Raw genomic sequence first — 16,526 nt, forward strand, 5'->3', positions numbered from 1 at the left:
ATCAAATGGTGGTCAGTTACTATGTACTGAATGAGTGACCATAATCTGACTTGATGGTTAAAGAAAGGTGACAGCAAAATAGAGATTCTTTGGTTTGACAGTAACCGTAATGTTCCTTGTCACTTTTGCAAGACCAGCCATACCATGGTTGATAATCTCCTCAGAAGCCTCTTTTTTCCTCATTAGGAATATAACAAATATATCCGTTTATATACTGGAAGAAAATATAATGACCAACTCTCAAATCTCTCATTGTCTACAGAGAAAGTTACTGCATTTAAATCTCACTTTCCTAAACCAAGAAACCTAGTCCACTACAGTGCTTTGTGTACTTTTTAGGCAAATATTGTCTAAAATATAACTGAGTATGCTAATGGATGGAATCAATTTTAATATTATTTTTAAAAAGAAAGGAAACAGAATATCTTCAACTTTTTATTGTCCTTAAAACGATCGTTCACATTGTTTTACAAGTAAGAGAAGAAAATACAAAGACCATTTAGATATGAAATGCATAATCCAAGAACACCTTTCTTCAAACCAGTGGGGCACTGCCACTGGCAATGAGAATGTCATTGCTTGAAATAATCATATATTCTTCCATAATTTAATATGCAACTGAGACATACTGTTAGAAATATCAAGGAAGAAGTCTATCAAATGCTAAGTAATTATAGAAATACTGCTGGAACAAATGTATTCAGAAATGAGGTGACCTAAGGGATGAAGGTTAATGCAAAGGCAAGCAGCCCAAAGAACAAAGGCTTTAACTCTCCTGACTCTGGGGTACTTGAGAAGCAGTCTCAAACCTCTCCACTGATCTGGTGCAAGCATAACCTATGTGGCAAGCTACAGTTCCTAGTTGCTTCTTAGTGATGCTCTAGGGCTAAATAAGATAAAATTTATGTGCTATGCTTTAAGCTCCATTGAGGAAAGGCACTGAATAAACTTAAGGATAATTTATGAATCCTGAGCTTGCAGTAGTCACTTCCAACTCCATCTCATAAAAGGAAAAAATGGAAATAGGAGTCCAGTGCTGTGTGGTTGGTAAAAAGCTCAACAAACTTTGGGCAATGATGATAAGCCAAACAAGACCATTTTATACACATAAGAACCTTGACTAAACCAGGAGAATTTCACAAAAACCTAACGCCTTCCATTTCCCAGGCAATAGTTCACTGGCAGAATATCTGGTATATGAATCAGAGAAGTGTGCTATGGCAGTCATAGTCTGAGATCCAATATTTAATTTCCTTTTAATTTAGCATAATTATTTTTGTAAAATTTTATGGCTCTCCTCCAGTGGATGTGCTTAGCAAGAACTGCCAAAATCCTGGATTCTCTTCAGAGTCACATTCCTAGGCCAGCTTCTCCTTTCCCCTCCCCCGATTTCCAGTCGCATTTTACCTTCTTCCTTACACCACTTAATCGGTGTTTGACTCTTTTCTATTAGTCTGTATTGAAGAGAAGGGACAATAAGAATGTACTCTGAAAATCTGAACAGGAACATGAGTTTGGAAGTTCAATCTAGAAAATTGTTCCAGCAAGTCATGGTGATTTGAGCTACTCTAAGTCTATTTTAACAATGGCCATCCTATCGACAGCTTGCAGTATAATTGAGTTACATCAAGTAAAGTTAGTCAAGACAAGTAGCCATTTCACTTAGAAACTGTGCAGGCCTCAACTGTTCACCAACCAGTTTTCCTAAACCATTAAGTGACTGAACAAGTCCCATTTCCAAAGCCATAATTCTACGCTTTTATCAAACACTTTCTCTGACCGGCAGGAATGTGTTTATTTGGAGTTTAAAAAGAGAAATCTAGAAGGAATATGCTGTTTATGTAAGCCTTAAAAACTTGAGCTGATTTTAAATGTCCAGATATAGGAATGAAACAAGGAGAATCTTCTAAGTCTAAACCAAATCAAAATGATTCCTCTAGAGAAAAGACATGGAGGTTTCCAGCACCCTTAACTGCTTTTTTGAAAATGCAAACTAAGGTGATATCAAGTCATGGTTAAGGCGGAAAAGGTAGCTGCCCTTCAGGAGTTTATCGATTCAGAGAGGAGGAAGTCAAGGGGAAAATCACTCTCCACTGACTAATGCACTGAAATTGTTTTCTCATGATGCTGCCCCTGCATTTTTCTCCCCTACGTTCCCATAGTTACAAAAGGACATGGTGTGTGCACGCACACACACACACACACACACACACACATTTTTTTAATGACAAATCCCAGGGATGTAAAATGGCTTCCTATGGTTAGCCTGAATTTGTCATTATGCTTTTGAGATTTTCCTATTGACCAGCTTAACCTAGAACCACATGTACCAGGAATAATGGGAAGGGGGGATGGCTATTTTAAAAAGCAAAAATGCCAGGTAAGCACTTTAAGGCTGTTACAATTTTATCCTGCAGACACACTCTCTAATAAGACGTGGAATAGTTCCCTTGAAAGGACAGAGTTCTGAGGATCGAAAACATAGTAATGCTCTTTCTTACAAACTCTTTAGAAGAAGTCTAAACATTAGGTTTCTTCGGACTATGCAAGGAAGTTTAAATTCAATCAATAGATTCTAACGTCTTTAATCAAGAAATTTTTCAAAAAGGATTTTTAAAAGAGGTAACTGAGCCTCAATGTGGGGTTTGTCCCTTTGCACTCAAGGGGAAGGAAAGCCATACGTGCCTAATGGGGAATTAGAAAATCTTTTTTTTTATGCCTACTCATTTCAGAGAAAGGAGAATGCACATATATGAGGATAACAAGACCATCAGAAATTAGACTGAAGAGAAGCATCTAGCAGATGACGTAATTGCCAAGGTTTGAACAGAATAGATCAAATTTTGGAGATTTTGTTTCCTACTGTGCCTGCGGTTGCATGACTAGGAGTTTTGACTTCTTCTGGGACTTACAGATACAGCCTTGTCTTACTATTTGATAAACTCAAGCCTTCACCAAGCAGTCTTTTCTGCCAGCTTTGTTCATTCAGACTTGAACAGGGCAGTGGACTACATCAGATACAAGCTATGAGGCGTGTTTTCATCCCAAGAGACTCCAAAGCTGAAGGCCAGAACTTCATCAAATACTGTCAAATAAGGATTCAACGTATTTCTGACTTAACCACCTTAGAGTTAATCAATGCTATGAAAGGATGGTGCAGGAAATCTAACAGTATAGGAAGACCTCCCAGGTAGCCTCGCACATGTCCACACCACTGAGGGTTGCTAGTGTAATTGGCTGATTTTTTTTCTGGATATATTCTACCTAGGGCCCCTGCAAAGCTGTAGATTAAAATGGTACATACCGCTTAGCTGCAACTTATACACTAAAATGGACAACAGCAACAATTCAGCAAACAACATTTTAACAAAAGCAGCCTGGGGACTTAATTGGCTTTCTAAAGAAACATATGTGATTCGATTTTTTGTATTCCATTTTTTTAAGTCTTACAACTTTGAATAATGTTTAGATCTAAGCAATACCCAAATACCAAAGATGCATTAAAATAAACATCTTCAGGGGAACATAGGCCTAAAGCAGTAGGTGATGAGCACCGCGCAGCTCTCTCAGGATGGCAGGAACCAACAGTCCTGCTACCAGAGTCGGCAGGATTCTGCGCCTCTGTTCATTGTGGAATTGGATGGACAATTAAAAGCCTTCTGGAATTCTTCAAAGTTGCTAACTGCACCATTGACCCTGAAAAAGATATGTCATAGTCCATGTCATTTAATTCTTACAAATCAACAGGTTCTGAATAAAACTCTAGCAACCTATGGCTTGATAAAATAGTCCATTCATTTAGTCTATTTACAAGGAGATAACTGAAGTCCAAAATGGTTAAGTAGATTTCCAAGAAAATTAACAGAGCTGAGACTAGAACCAGACAAATGCTATTAGTCTTCCAAATTTCTTTACATTCCTATAAACCGTAGGGTTTACAATTCCTATAAATTGTATATATGGTGGTACATTGCTATAAATTTACAAATTCCTACAAACTATACAATTTACCAATACTTAGCTTTTCTAACTATTTTTTAATTTAACTTTTTATGGAACATATAACTGACGTAGCATATACACATTTAAAATGTAAAGTTCATTGAGTTCACATGTATACACCCATGTTATTACCACCCAGATCAAGACATGCGATATTTTCAGCACCTAGAAGGCTCCTGTGTATGCCCTAACAGTAGTACCTCCAAGCATAACTACTAGTCTGACCTCTGTGACCATAAATCAATTCTACCAGGTTTTTAACTTCACAGCAGTGGATCACACTGTATGCACTCTTTTCTCTCTGATTCCTTTCACTCAGTATTACGTCTGTAAGATTCATTCATGTTGTTGCTATCTCTAAATTATCTTTAAAGAATTCATTCAATCCACAGAAACACTTTCTATAAATTCCTATTATGCTTGCAGGCTCATATTTACCTAGAATTTGGTTCATGCAACAGTAAACTAATGAACAGTGTCTAGTTGCTACTGATGAGTAATGCTTTACTGGAGTTAGCTCAAAAATCTGGTGCTCTTGCAAGTTCCCTGCCTGACTGCAGTAGAGACTACAGATTCCTACTCAGCACTTTGATTGGAATTGCCTTTTGAAAGTGGTATTTCCATTGTGTGAATTCTGCTACACTCAAAATCTACAGTTAGTGCAGATATCACTAACAAGCTAGCAAAAAACCACCCCCCTCATCTATTTCTTACTCAACTGCATGTTCAAAAGGCTGACTAGAGACAGCATTCTTGGTCAATCACTCTTTCTTCCCTAATGATTTTTTTCCCCTATGGGCATTTGAATGAATATATCGGCTTGTAATTCGAAACCCCCATAACCTCTTATGTGTCAGCTGGGATGAAAGAGTCAGACACGACTGAGCAACTGAGTGCACATGTGCGTGCGCGCGTGCGCACACACACACACACACACACACACACACACACGGAGGGATGCAGGTTTCACACACGGTATGATTCACCCTGGGCAAGTGTTAAGGATCAAATTTAGCTGACAGGTAAGTGTACTCTGAAAATTATCAGTTAAAATCCAACATTATAGGCAACAAGTTAGTGAGAGGAACTTAGTTTCTAAGAACTTATGTGTTGAGTAATTAATCTACTGTGTGATTTCATCTGCATCATTTGTCAGTGGAAGCACAGTTTAGCCTATTAGAGACTGTCAGCATTCTTGACAGTTTACTCCAGTGGGGGAGAATTTCTAACATAGTGATTTGATTTCTATGCAATGGGGTAATTTAGAGTCACTTTCTTAAGAATTTCTAAGGCAAGATTTTGGGAATAACATTTTAACATATCGAACTTTTAGATGACTTTCCTACAATATGCTAATGGATTCATTTAAACATTACATATAAAGATACCAAGAAATAATATGTTCTAAGCAAAGAACAAATAAATACAAATTACTGTGTTTCTTGGATTTACTATTATAACTCTGTCCCTTAGTACAGAAAATTTCCCTCAAACTATGCTAGAAACTTAATATGGAGTAGGTAATAGTAATCTTAATTTTATTTTTACTTAATATTTTATATATTCTGACAATTAAGATGGTAATTCATTTCCCTTCATATATAAGAAACTGTTTCAAAATAAGACTCAAACTAAAAGACTAAAAGTTAAAACGAAGCGCTTTTGCCTCTAGATACGAATTACAATAGCTAAATGCCACCATATATCCTCCTTTGTGTTCAGCGCCATTCTGTAAGCGGGCACTCATTCATGTCTGTTGGCTGGCTGCATGAAAGAACAAGAGGCATTAAATAGGATATTCCACAACACAAATTCAACCAGAGCTCTAGGTGTTTTAAGGCATAGTACATAAGAGCTCATTTGTATCTAAAAAAAGACTTTTTTGGTCAATATTTTTTAAAAGTAGGTGGTTGGATAAATCAAACATGCCAGTTTATGGAGCACCCATGGTGTACTCATGGCACCCATGGATTGCTGCTTTTCAAAAACTGGAAGATAATAAGTGGGAATTACTACTAAAGCTATGGTTTGGATTCTAAATGACCTTTGGAGTCTTGTACAGTCTCATAGATCTCTTGATATTAGAGGTGTGTACAAAAGCCTATTACAAAAATTTAGGTGAAAGAATACTGGCTAAACCAGCTTCCTAGTAATTAAAGAAAAGACGCTTAGTTTCTGCTTGGCCAGATTTTTTTTTTTTTTTTTTTGGTCTGTGAAATGGAGCTATCGCTGTTCACAGTGCAGGCTGTTTTTCAGATCACCTATTCATAGAGCCCTGGGATGGCTGGGGAAGAGAGGAGGTAGAGATGCACAGTTAAAAACTCGTGTCACCCATATGCCTACTTACCTAAACTGAGGGGGGCTGTGAGCACCAACTTGGATTTGTTCTCGAGCAGCTTCTGGTCTGTAGGAATTGCACCTCACCTAGAAGAAAAAACATCCCGATGATTATGCTTCCATTTCAACCACACATTGTCTACTGCCTGAACTGCTTCAAATCACACAAAGAGTAATTTGAGACTCGATGATGACAAGCTGTTTAAGTAGATCAGATAAACCTTCATCGGTAGTAACATCTATTATTCCAATCCTCAGAGTAGAAGGTTTTATCACTGTGAATGCTTTCACTATTTGAGTAAATTAAGACAGGCTTCCAGACAAATGCTTTAAATGAAGAGAATAGCATATGTGTCCAGGAATCAACCAATGTATTCATTCAATTAACATAAAGTTTGGAATAGCCGTTATCGAATTTAACCATATTCATTTGAATCAGTAAAATGAATCACTCATCCATTACTGAGTGTGGTCATAAGTGGGAAGGATTTTGCACCCTGGGTGCCTTGTTTGCTTCATCTTAGTTCAGTCCTTGGATAGAAGGACATTGTTCCATCCCCTTTGAAGTTAGGCACGGCTATATGGTCACTTGCTCTCACCAATGAAATGGGAGCAGAAGTGACATATGTCACTTCCTTGGGAAAGCTTTAAAAATCTGGCAGAACTTTTAAGAGTATTAAAAACAATTTAGGATGCTACATTAAAGGCCAGTGGACATTTCCTCCCTACTCCTTCCCTACTCCTGTAGTGAGCATGGAAGCACCTACTGGATAAAGACTCCAAAACCCAGGTCCTGAGTAGTAACTATGAGCAGAGGCCCACTGCTGACCCATGCTACACATGGGACATGAACAAGAAGAAAACTTGTCCTTGCACTGCTTATTCGTGTACCCTAACCTACCTAATCCTGATGTGAAGTGTATCTTGAAATATGATATAGCTTGAAGTATGAATAAAACCAGGACACATGAATATGATGGGGGGAATTCTGAGTAGAGGAGAAAATGGAAACAAAGACATAGTTGAGAGGAAAAAAAAAACAAGACATTCAGCTTGGCTGGGCTGTGTGGTGCATAATGGGCAGCAATGGGAGACCAAGGAAGGGCGAGGATGTGGCCAGATTTCTGGCCTGAGCAAGTCCTGAGCAAGAGGCTACCATATTTAGGTTAACGTATTGCTAATCTTGTTTAACAACACTTAAATATTGTTAATGAGCATGAAGGTGATTAAAAATATATTTTCCAAAGATTTATCTGGCAGGGGCACGGGAGTAGGAAGAAATGAGAGACTAGTTTGAAGATTATTTATGGGCCCCAGGAAGGATCTCCATGAATGTCCACTGAATGAGAAGCAATGAGAAGAAAGAAGGAGGATAAGAACATCTAAGGAAAAACTGACAGAAACTACAGGGATAGAGGCAGCAGCAAAGGTGATATGATGCTACTGCTTTTGGAGAAGATAAACCATCTGTGGTTTATCCAAAGTGGTTCTGAATTTGACTCTAAAGATGTTTCTGTAATGGGAGTACTTAACTTCCTCAGAAGGTAGCTAAGGTGAAGTTGTTTCTCACAATCAATTCCACCTCACTTTTTCTAATGTTATTTCCTCTTGCATTATTATATAGTACTGTCTTTGCTTCATGTATCATTTAAGAGATTTCTAAAAACACATTTTTGTTCTTACTGTTTTCCTAGTACCTTCTCAGGAGACAAAATAATTTTCCTCCTTATGAGCAGACTTATTTCAGTGCACAAAAGGTTGAAAATCTCATTCTGCCAGTAGGGAAAAGCTCCAAGAGAAATTTCTCATTAGTAATATAAAATCACTTGCCATTTTTCTTCTTAATCTCTTTAAAGTAAGTCATATATAGTTTGGAATTTTATTTGGAGACATTTCAAAACTGACTGTAATGTTAATATCAGTTAGTTTACTTCATCTACTAAGATGGACCTTAAGTAAGTAAGTAAGAACCTAAATAAGAACTGATGGACCTTGTACTTTGTCCTCTAGAGCATGGGACAGCAAACATTTTCTGTAAAGGGACAGATAATAAATATTTTAGGCTTTACAGACCATAAGTCTCTATTCTAAGTACTCAACTCTGATACTGTAGCACAAAAACAGCCATAGACAATATGTAAAAACCATGGCTGTTTTCCAATACAAAACAGACAGCAGGCAACATATGGCCCATGGGTCCTAGTTTGCCAACCCCTGCTCCAGAAAGTTCTATCTATATTTGCACGCTTATTTTGGATATCTGACCCAGTACTGACCCAAAAGAAAGTCTCCTTAATTGAACTGTGTTAACCTCATCCTTTTCAAGCAATTCGTCTAAAAACGTCAAGTGTCTTCAATATACCCAGCTTCTTTGTTGGATGCTATGGAGATAAATAAGAAGTGTATGGAGATACACAAGCTAGATGAAGATACACAAGCTGTGAAGATAAAAATCTTCACAATTTTGATAACAAGGTAACTGCATAGTAAAGAAGATAAGTGCAAAGGAGTTGGAGATTTTTTTTTTTAATGAGAACTGGAATCCATAGGGAAGTTTGTGGAAGATGTGGAAGAGGTAAAACTTGACATGGATCCTAAATGGTAAAGATGGAATTGAATAATTTGAGGGGGAGAAGTACAAAGAGGGTCACTTTGCAGAAGGCAAATCTAAAGCAAAACCAGAGACAATGATGAGCATGACATTGTGGAGTGGAAGTGAGGACACCTGCCCAGCTAAGGGTGAGTCTGGTGGAGCTACGGGGATTTAGAGCTGGTTGGGTAGGGTTGTATAAGACCGAGGAGAACTCTGAAAGGCATTTGGTCTCAATGTGGTAGGCACCTGGGAGCCACTGCAGTTCTTTCAGCAGGTCAGCTATGAAGTAAAATGGTATTTCAGTGGCATGTAAGACAGACAGTGGTGGAAAAAAGCCAAATCAGGAAAACATGCCATAAGGCTGTTGGGATAATTCAAAGCAGAAGAGATGGAGGCTTAGTCTACAGATGACAAGACAGGGTAATGGGGAGAAAGAGAGGCTGAATCTGAAGAACAGTGAATGGGATGAAACATCAGCTTTTGAGACACGTGCCATATAAATGAGGATCCTGATCCTGAAGTCGCTCAGTTGTGTCCGACCCTTTGCGACCCATGCACTGTAGCCCACCAAGCTCCTCCGTCCATGGGATTCTCCAGGCAAGAATACTGGAGTGGGTTGCCATTTCCTTCTCCATAAGTGAGGATAGATCGATCAAATAAGACCTAAGAGTCCAGGTTCTCTAACCAGGAAGACCCAAAGGCTGACGGTGAGGGTATGTTGATAGAAGTTGGAAAACTAGAAAGGAGAGTCACTTTGTTGTTGATTACACTTTTGCTGATGTCAGGTTGATAAATGATCATTTATTTAATGGTGTCATGTCAGCTTTAAGAGATAACAAAACCCAGACAGATGAGAATCCTTTAACTGGAGTCAACTGAAGAAGACATGGAAATTAATGAGCTTGCTGCTAAGTCACTTTAGTCGTGTCCGACTCTGTGCAACCCCATAAATGGCAGTCCACCAGGCTCCCCCATCCCTGGGATTCTCCAGGCAAGAACACTGGAGTGGGTTGCCATTTCCTTCTCCAATGCAGGAAAGTGAAAAGTGAAAGTGAAGTCGCTCAGTCCTGTCTGACTCTTAGTGACCCCATGGACTGCAGCCCACCAGGCTCCTGGCGTCCGTGGGATTTTCCAGGCAAGAGTACTGGAGTGGGGTGCCACTGCCTTCTCCAATTAATGCGCTTACTGAGGAGTGAATGAAAAGACTTAAGAACAAAAGACTGTATTGATGAAAACCTCTGTCTAGTTTTGAGCATTACAGATACAGATTTGCCCACTGTGAGGCCATGCATCAGGAACTTCATCAACCCAACCCAGACTTGTTTGAAAATGAGGCCTACATATTTGTGACATAAACTAGGGCAATAAGAAAGAACAACTGGCACTTGCATCATTGGCCAGATACTCAAACTCAGAATTGTGCCTTATTTAGGGCACATCTTCTTTCAGTTTCTGCTCAGAGAGCCCATTAAACTCGCAAAAGGGTGATATGACTCTCACCTCTGCTGCTGTTGCTTGCAGCTCTAGTACTCTATGTGTTCATTTGGCAGTTGGGAACACAGACTTGAGGGACCCCCAGGTTGAGAGTGGTGGGATCAAGTCAGCAAATGAGGTGAAGGAGGAGACATGCAGGAAACGAGAGAGCCAAGAAAGACTCTAGAGAATGAGTCACTAGAAATGGTTACAAATAGTATCAAATACATTAAGAAGCCAGGATATACTGAAGAAATATCAAGTGAGTCACCACAGGGCTGGTAACTCACTTGATAAAAACACCCATAAGCCTCGATTCAATCAGTTAATTAATTATATCCCATAGAACAGGAAGAACATGAAATCTATCCAGACAATAAGCAGCAAGATATAATTTCAGCTAAAATCAAAAGTTATATCGTTAAACTTTTGTTCCAGACCTTTGACCCAGGAAGCAAGCCAAAGTCCCACATTTTATCTCTGAGGCCCCTTCCTCAGTCTTACTCACGTGAGCATAACTCATGAAGAAAAGCTGGTTGTTGGTGAATTCAATGCCTGGTAGGAGAGGCTCCTCAACTCCCTGCCTCTTGTCGTTTATCCATTTCCTGTAAGCCTGGGGAGAGAAGTAGAGGAGGTGACCCTCTGCAATAATGGCTTTCCTCTTTCCTCCTCCAGTACAGATATTAACTATATCCTCCCCCACGTGCAAAATGTATCCTGTCAAGCTTTCCTTTAAGAAAACAAACATCTGGAAATGCAAGTCAATGGTGTGTTGCTTAACAGTGAGACGGGTTCATCTGCAAAAAGACCGTTCACTCAACAGATACCAAAGCAGCTGGGCCAAAGTAGGCACATGTTAAGTAACATCCTTTCCTCCCTCTGTAAAACAGCTATTCTTTCTATTCCTACCAGGGAACAAATAAATCTAACACAATGGCAAGCCCTATGGAAATAAATCTTGGGACCAGCAAATTTATTTATTTTTCCAGGTAAGAGAGAAAACTATAATCTTCAATCACCATCATTTTATAAACTAAAGTATATTTTAACTAGAATTAGAGGAAGAATATAACCTCAGAATAACAGCTTGCTCTTGCCACTGAATACATACAGCTTTATGAATATCTTTCTACATCATCCTTATGTGTTTTGCTTAACCATGGAGCAGGGGATAATGAAAACATTATTATGGACTCCTACCTGGCCCACTATATGTGAAACACTAGCCTCTTACTGTAATTTAGAAGCTTAGTATTTTAAGAGAAAATTGTAAGGAGGGTTGCATAGAGTATACTCAAAGAAACTATGAACCTAGCCCCAAGAAGATTTCTGTGGCATGTTTTAGGACTACACTAAAAGTATCCTCTGAAAAGTATCTTTTAACTACATGATTCTTAATAACAAATATTACTGTTAGGGTGACTTTATTCTCCAGAAAGGAAAAGGAAAGAAATGCAACTCTACTCATATAACAGAATATAACAGTCAGTGGGGAAATATAATTCAATTTACGGAAATTCACAGAATTTATAGAAATCTAACTCCTCAAGAAAATGTCTGTAGCGTAAACTGAGGTGCACCCAAATGGTTTTTTATAGCTTAATTTGTAAAATCACAGCAAACATTGCAGTGCATACCCTAAAAGCTTGTCGCAGCCCTCCATTATCGGCAATATTTTCTCCCAGTGTCCTCTTCCCCTTCACCTAACAGAAAGAAAAAGAAAAAATAAGAGTGTTTCACAGCCAACCATCATTCAGCAAGAGGCATAAATATGATAGCAAGAAAACGGTGCCGTATTTTAAGGAGAAAATTGCATTCAATACATCAGAGGTAGTCATAACATATTATGAGATGGCAAACGAACCCCAGCAAGGTGCTCCTGGATATAATTTCTATTTTATTATGCTACACATTTCTTTCTCACCCATCTCTCTATTCTCACCAATTTAGCCAGCTCCAACAAAATGTTAACATATTCTGGGTGACTCTGGTTTAATGGGGACAAAATGGAAATGTCAACATACAGATTATTTTCTCTGATTAACTCACATAATTTGAGTATTCTTTTTAGTGAGCTTCTGTTTCCAAAAATCTACTATCCATACAGGAATAAGGTTTTAACACAAACTACTACCATTTTACCTTCAGCAATTTTCATGAAAAATTAAGAAGAGGATAGTTCTCATGGGGAACAAAAATCCAATAGAAGTGCAGACCACAGGGTCAAGGTTTGCAATATGTATGACAACCAGCCAAGCACAATGAAGAAATTCTTCCAAACACTTGAAGATTATTTCTTAAACCCTTAAATAGGCTAGGACAAAAAGTATTCTAAACCAAGACAGCCAAGAGCCAAACTCCAACCTCCTGCTTGTTTTTGTACAGGTTGCAGGGCCAGCCTGGGTTTTACATTTTTCAATGGTTTGGAAGAAAATAGAAAGAAGGATAATGTCTCGTGGCATGTGAAAATTATACAAAGTTCAAATTTCAGTGTCCATAGCTCAACTTCTATGGGAACACAGGCACGTTCATTCAAGTGCATATTGTCTGTGGTTGTTTGCTTCCTACCGTGGCAGAGTTGAGTAGTTGCAACAGACCTTGCAACTCACAAAACCAAAGTTATTTACTGTCCGGCCTTGACAAAGAGAGTTTGCCAATCCCCGTATCAGAGACAAAATAATGCCCTATAATAATAAAGAGGTCTATGTTCTAATCCCTAGAACCTGTGAAAAGATGACTTTCTGCAGCAAAAGGCACATTTAAAATATGATTACATTAAGGATGTTGAGATGGAGACATTAGCCTACATTATCCAGGAGAGTCCAGTGTAATTAATTACAAGGGTCTATACAAATGGAGGAAAAGGAAGTTAGGAGAGGAAGTGTGTCAGGGTGATGCCATGTGACGAGACCTGACCAGTCATTGCTGCCTTTGAAGAAGAAAGGGAGCAGGAGCCAAAGAATGTGGGCAGCCTCTAAAAGCTAGAAAAGACAAGGCAAAAGATTCTCTCCTAAAGCAGCCCTGTGGACACCTTGACTTGAGCCCACTGAGACCTGAGTCAGAAATACAGAACTGCAAAATAATACATTTGTGCTGCTTCAAGTCACTAAGTTTGTCATGACTTGTTAGAGCAGCAACAGGAGACTAATACACATAGTTCCGAATTTTCAAGCTACAGATCTTACCAACTCCTTATTTTTAAGATAGTTTAGTCACCTGGGTATCAGGAAATACCCATGAATAAAAACAAATCTTCAGAAAACACTCATCTCTGTAAGCACCCAGGATCCTCCTAGCTTCAGTCCCCCAAAGTTAACACTCCTGCTTTGCCTAGCGTCTTTCTTTTACTACAGTCCTATGAGGCAAGTGCTGTTATCACCACCCTTTGCTTAACCAATGAGGAATCTAAGGCTGAGATGCGTCACAGGTGTCACCTGGTGCTGCGCCAGATCCCCTGTCCCACCAGGACTGTGAACCCATCCCGGCAACTGCTACAGGCTGAGGAAGATTAAGCTTAGCTCAGGGGAATCCAGTCCCCTGGAGCTTGCTGGGAGATGATACCAGTTACCTCTCAGTGTGCAGTGAGAACAGCCCAGCCCCTCATCCCAGGCTGAACAATTTCTACAATGCAACTCATGCTCCAGAATCCTCTAAGGGATGAGATTGAGGCTAAACTTCAGAAACCAGCATGTTTTCCTCGTCACCTTACAGGTTTCTCCTGAAACTACTTCTGTGGCTGACTCCTTTATCTAAGAAACCCCTTCTCAGGCTCTGTGCTAATGGACCTGACCTAAGAGGGATGCAGTGAATTCACATTTCACAGGGATTCGAACTCAAGTAATCTCTACCCAGAGCCTTTGCTCAGACGGTAACGTCTGCCTGCAATGCAGGAAACCCAGGTTCGATTCCTGGGTGGGGAAGATCCCCTGGAGAAGGAAATGGCAATCCACTCCAGTATTCTTGCCTGGAAAATCCCATGGATGGAGGAGCCTGATAGGCTACAGTCCACGGGGTCGCAAAGAGTTGGACCCAACTGAGTGAGCAACTTCACTTTCACTTCACTTTATGTTACCTTCTCAAGTCTTAACTCCTTTTGACTCTACTGCTTCTGTTTCTAACCACTCATGCTCAAGTTGAACCTCCTTCCTTGTTCCTCTAAGCTTTTCTTTTAGAGGTCTGAGGAGTAGTGTTACCCTTCAGGCTCCTCCCACTCTTGACCACCTCAGTAAACCATCCGGCCTCAAGTGTGCCTCTCAGAACTCATCGGCCGCTAAGAGCCTGTTTCTCTGATGCTCCACCAGAGCTCGCTGCAGTCCACAGCAAAGAGAAACTCAGGCACAGAGGACTAGGCTCCACAGACGAAGCTAGAAAAATACAGCATGGCCCTTTACATCCACAAAGGAAGCCATCGCTTCTCCTCAGGGAATGAGAGCGAAGCCCTTTTCTGATGGTTGAATGGATTTATGCTGAGACAGGCATGCCCTTTCTAGCGTCCTTGTTGCAAAGGTACACATTTGTCAGAATTCAGTTTCGGTATCTGACACTTTGGCCAAAATGGATGTTGTAGAACAGTCCCTGCCCAACTCATCGCCCAGGTTTCAAATGATGTAAAATAAGAGAATGATATGGGAAGAGTAGGGGTTTTGGAGTCATACCAATGTAAGCTCTAATGTAGATTCTACCATGGGTTTTAATCTCTTTGAGCCTCAGTTTCTTCATATGTAAAATAACCTAGTAATACGAACACTTCTCAAACCATTATGAGGATGAAATTCGTTCCAAGTGTAAAGTCTAATCCCCATGCCTGTATATAATTATCACCAGGAAATATGTATTCCCTTCCTCCAAGAAAACTGCTCTTCTATTGTTTTTTTTTTTTTTCTTAGCCACTATTGTTTGTTCTCCCCTGGGATGGTGTACCTACAAGTATGTCACAAAGTATTAGGAATATTAAGCGTAATTCATTGAGTACTTATTGCATAGCAGGCATTGGGCTGGTGCTCTACGTTACCTCAGTCATTTAATTCTTATGATAAGCTAATAAAGAGTTAAAAAATAGTTACCCATTTCACAGATGAAGTCTCTGAGACACTGGAATGTTAAATAACTTGCCTAAGTTCAAAAAAACTTACAATCTGCGATTGGTTGAACCAAAATATGGACCTGTATCTGACTCTAGAATCCTTCCCCTATGCTTTTTTTGTTAATTTCAAGAATACTTTGCTAGTTTTCTAGATGGATTTTCACCATGTGATAACCCCTGAATTGAAAACAGAAACACAAAAGTATCTGTTTTAGGTCTTCCCATGACATTATTGTACACATTTTAAAAATACATGGGCAGAGAAATGGCTTTCCAGGGCACTGATGAAGGAGCTAGAGATATAGACTCAAGGATACAGACTCTGCTTTCATGTCCCAGATAAGGAGTGCTCTCCCTTGTGCTGTGCATAGATCAAGAACCAGCAGAACCAACTCAGTGTTTAGAAACATTCCCTGTAAAAGTGCATGGATTTTTTTACCTGAATTCTTCTGGAGTGGTGAAATATAGCTCAGCAGACTAGACTTGAGGCATAGTGAGGTTTCAGATGCTCTCCCAGCCCCAGGAAGTTATTGGGTAGCGGACATGCTTGACTGATGGACCAAGAGACTCTAGGGAAACCCCGTGCACATACATCCATCTACCCTGGTTTTGTGGGGTCTCCTGCTTTTCTTAGGTGCTGTGCCCTTGACTAGACAAATTAGGAGCCCAAAGTTTTCACAGTGTTTTAGAGGATCTTCATGCAGACCCATAACCTACCAACAATTCTTCATTATTGGTCTCATTGTCAAATATAGTGAGAGAAATCTGTGTCTTATAATTATGTAAGCAGGGACAGAAAATGCAACTGGAAAACTACAAGGAAAAAAAAACCAACTAATAGTGGTGGAAGGGAATGGAAGCTCACCTGATCAAACCAGCAAAATAAGAAAAGGGAAAAGAAGTGAAACAATGTATGGGAGACAAACTATACAGAGAAAACTGTAAAAATCGTATTTGAAAGCCCGAAACAAAAACCAAACAGATGGAACAATATACCACATACTTGAACGACAGGACTATGACAGAAATGCCAATTAC

At 39.5% G+C, this 16,526-nt stretch overlaps 1 protein-coding gene across 1 annotated transcript in view; it reads right to left on the reverse strand.

Moving 5' to 3' along the window:
- Positions 1 to 422: 422 nt before the first annotated feature.
- The window catches only part of PHEX (phosphate regulating endopeptidase homolog X-linked), a 204,158-nt gene continuing 188,054 nt past the window's right edge, over positions 423 to 16,526 (reverse strand). The window contains exons 19-22 of the mRNA XM_040266660.1: positions 12,043 to 12,108; positions 10,914 to 11,018; positions 6,350 to 6,426; positions 423 to 3,696 (exon numbers count right to left, since the gene is read on the reverse strand). Coding sequence (XP_040122594.1) covers positions 3,594 to 3,696; positions 6,350 to 6,426; positions 10,914 to 11,018; positions 12,043 to 12,108 — 351 coding nt within the window. The 3' untranslated portion in view covers positions 423 to 3,593. The remainder of the gene's footprint in view (positions 3,697 to 6,349; positions 6,427 to 10,913; positions 11,019 to 12,042; positions 12,109 to 16,526) is intronic.

This window comes from Oryx dammah, unplaced genomic scaffold, assembly GCF_014754425.2.
Source record: "Oryx dammah isolate SB20612 unplaced genomic scaffold, SCBI_Odam_1.1 HiC_scaffold_23, whole genome shotgun sequence".
NCBI lineage: Eukaryota > Metazoa > Chordata > Mammalia > Artiodactyla > Bovidae > Oryx > Oryx dammah.